At 53.2% G+C, this 2,529-nt stretch overlaps 1 protein-coding gene across 1 annotated transcript; it reads left to right on the top strand.

Moving 5' to 3' along the window:
* The first annotated feature begins 1,284 nt into the window (after window positions 1-1,284).
* On the top strand, window positions 1,285-2,001 carry LOC131221976 (uncharacterized). Its single transcript, XM_058217281.1, has one exon. It carries the CDS (start codon window positions 1,285-1,287, stop codon window positions 1,999-2,001), a length of 717 nt encoding a protein of 238 aa, XP_058073264.1.
* Window positions 2,002-2,529: the final 528 nt, after the last annotated feature.

The following is a 2,529-nucleotide window of genomic DNA, read 5'->3' as shown; positions in this document are numbered from 1 at the left end:
TCGAGCCCGTAAGGAGCGGACCCACTTCTTGTGTGGGCAGGTTGCCCAGTGGAAGCGGGGGCAGCAAGAGGTCGGTTTGAGCTCGACCAACCTTAAGCCAGAATACCGAGTGTTTCATCGCATCTGCACCCAAAATGTGTATCCGAGGTTGCTAAACCGCTCTGAATGCTCTCGCTATATGGTAGAGTGCCTATATCAGGTGGGACAGGAGGCAGATGTGTGCCTCCCCAGCATAGTGCTCCACCAGATTGTGCGGGTCGCGAGAGCTACGAGGAAGAGTGCGTGCCTCCCATTTGGTCACCTAGTCTGTCGGTTGGCTCAACAGTATGGAGTAGGCGGATCGGATGGAAACCCGATACTGACTCAACTATTGGGGGATGACATATTGAATAGGATGGGAATAGGCCCCAAGCAGCGACAGGCCCGCATCGATCGGTATGGGGATGCTGGCGAAGAAGAAGAGGATAGTGATGGGGACGATGAGAGCGATGATGAAGATGAAGGCGAGGGCGAAGCTGGGGGAGCTAAAGGAGTTGGCGGTGGATCCCTTGCCGCTCCAGACGTAATTGGGCGCTTGGAGGCACTCGACACAAGGATGGCTACAATCGAGGAGAACCAAGCAAGGATTGAGGCAAACCAAGCAAAGCAGGAGAAGTGGAATAAGAAGGTGTATCGGGCTATTAAGGCCTTGATTTGCTGCAGCAAAGGGGAAGAAGCGCTGCCACTTTCGCCCGACTCAGACGAGTAGCATCACGACGCTACTGATGATTAGTAGTCAGATTTAAGTTGTTTGGATCTAATCTTATGTACTGATGGATGCTTAGGACTTTTGTTTAACTAGCCTGTACTTTCTTTTCGTTTAGCATGACTAGTAATCTGTGTAATCCATGTTGCAGCATGTAACTGGCCATGTTAATGGCATTTTGAAATTAATGCTAATGTATGGATCGTCATGAAGTCTTCTTCGCTAGAAATGTACTTGTCTGTGTTACTGTTATAGTCATGAATAACAAACTATCGGTCCGGCATGCTTAGTGTACGCGATGTTCCCGTGACTAACACTCAAAAAAAAAACTTTCTATGAGGGAGATGCCTCCATGACCAGAGGGCCGATTCATCCGCCTACCTCATGGCGGCCTAGTTGAGAGGGACCTCCTCCCTGATGATCCGCAAGGCCCCCTTGGCAGAAATGGATCCCAGAATACGGGTAGCACTACCCAAGAGGCGGCCCCGAGTGCTCCGCCACCGCAGGCCGCGGCATCTGTACCTCCTCCGCCGCCGGTTATGGATCGAGTAGACCAGATGTTGCTTCTCATGCAACAACAGCAGCAGATGATGGTCACTAATATGCAGCAACAGCAGCAGATGATGGCCACTATGATGGGGGCCATGGCCCAGAACATGGGTGTGCCGCAACCGACGCCACCCGGTCTAACCGCACCCGCAAACAACGTGAGTAACTTGTTTGAGCGGTTCCAGCGGTACAGACCGCCTACGTTCGCAGGCACCCACCGCCCCGAGGAAGCGGAGTACTGGCTCAATCGGGTCACCAAACTACTTAGGCCTCTCCATTGTACCGAGGCAGAGAGCGTTGAGCTTCTTTCCTACCTCTTCGAGAAGGAGGCAGACTTGTGGTGGGAAAGCGTTCTCCGCTCCATCCCTGAGGGCCACGTATGGACGTGGGAGGAGTTCGAGGCCCACTTCAATGGAAAGTATCTCCCTCAAAAGTATCAACATGAGAGGGAGAATGAATTTCTCCGCCTTCAGCAAGGGGAGATGAGCGTGGCCCAATACGAGAACCGCTTTACAGAACTCTCCCGCTATATTTTCGAAATAATTGCAAACGAAGCAATCAAGATGAGACGGTTCACGGCAGGGCTGAGGAGCGGTATTCGCTCCAAGATATATTGCGTCAACATCAGGACATACGCCAAGCTTGTCGAGATGTCCATCAGGGCGGACAGGATGAGGAGCGGGTCGCCCGAAACCGTTTACAGTTAGGGCCGCGGATCAGGGTGGAAGGACCGTCCTCCTCTTTTATAGGAAAAAGGGCGCGTCCTAACTCACCACCCCGACTAGCCGCCGCACCGGTCCTTTCTACACGGCCGGCCCAGATTTGTACTTATTGCAGGAGGACAGGACACTCTGAGCCCTATTGTTTTACGAGGATGAGAGACCTCGGCTTCACACCGCCGCAGCGTAACATTAGGCTCCCGCAGCCGGCCTTGCAGATACCGCCCCTACGGATAATGGGGCCAAATCAGCAGTTTCGACGTCCACCAACACCTCAGGTTAGACCGCCACAACAGCCCATTCAACGGCCAAATTATCCACAGCAGGCTCAAGTGCATGCCCTAGCGGTTGAGGGCCAAGATGCGGCAATCCCTACTCCTACGACCTCTGAGGTGACGACCCACATTCAAGGTACTCCCATATTCCTTTTAGTGGACACCGGGTCCACTGCTTCTCTCATATCTCATGCAACTGTCAAGCATTTGGGGCTACGCCCTAGCCCCTGCGTGGGGGTAA

This window comes from Magnolia sinica, chromosome 12 (assembly GCF_029962835.1).
Source record: "Magnolia sinica isolate HGM2019 chromosome 12, MsV1, whole genome shotgun sequence".
Taxonomy (NCBI): Eukaryota; Viridiplantae; Streptophyta; class Magnoliopsida; order Magnoliales; family Magnoliaceae; genus Magnolia; species Magnolia sinica.
This window is presented reverse-complemented; position numbering and strand designations above follow the sequence as displayed.

Bases quoted from the DNA above. Each gene is read 5' to 3' on its own strand.
- LOC131221976 (XM_058217281.1), top strand. From the start codon at position 1,285: ATGGATCGAGTAGACCAGATGTTGCTTCTCATGCAACAACAGCAGCAG.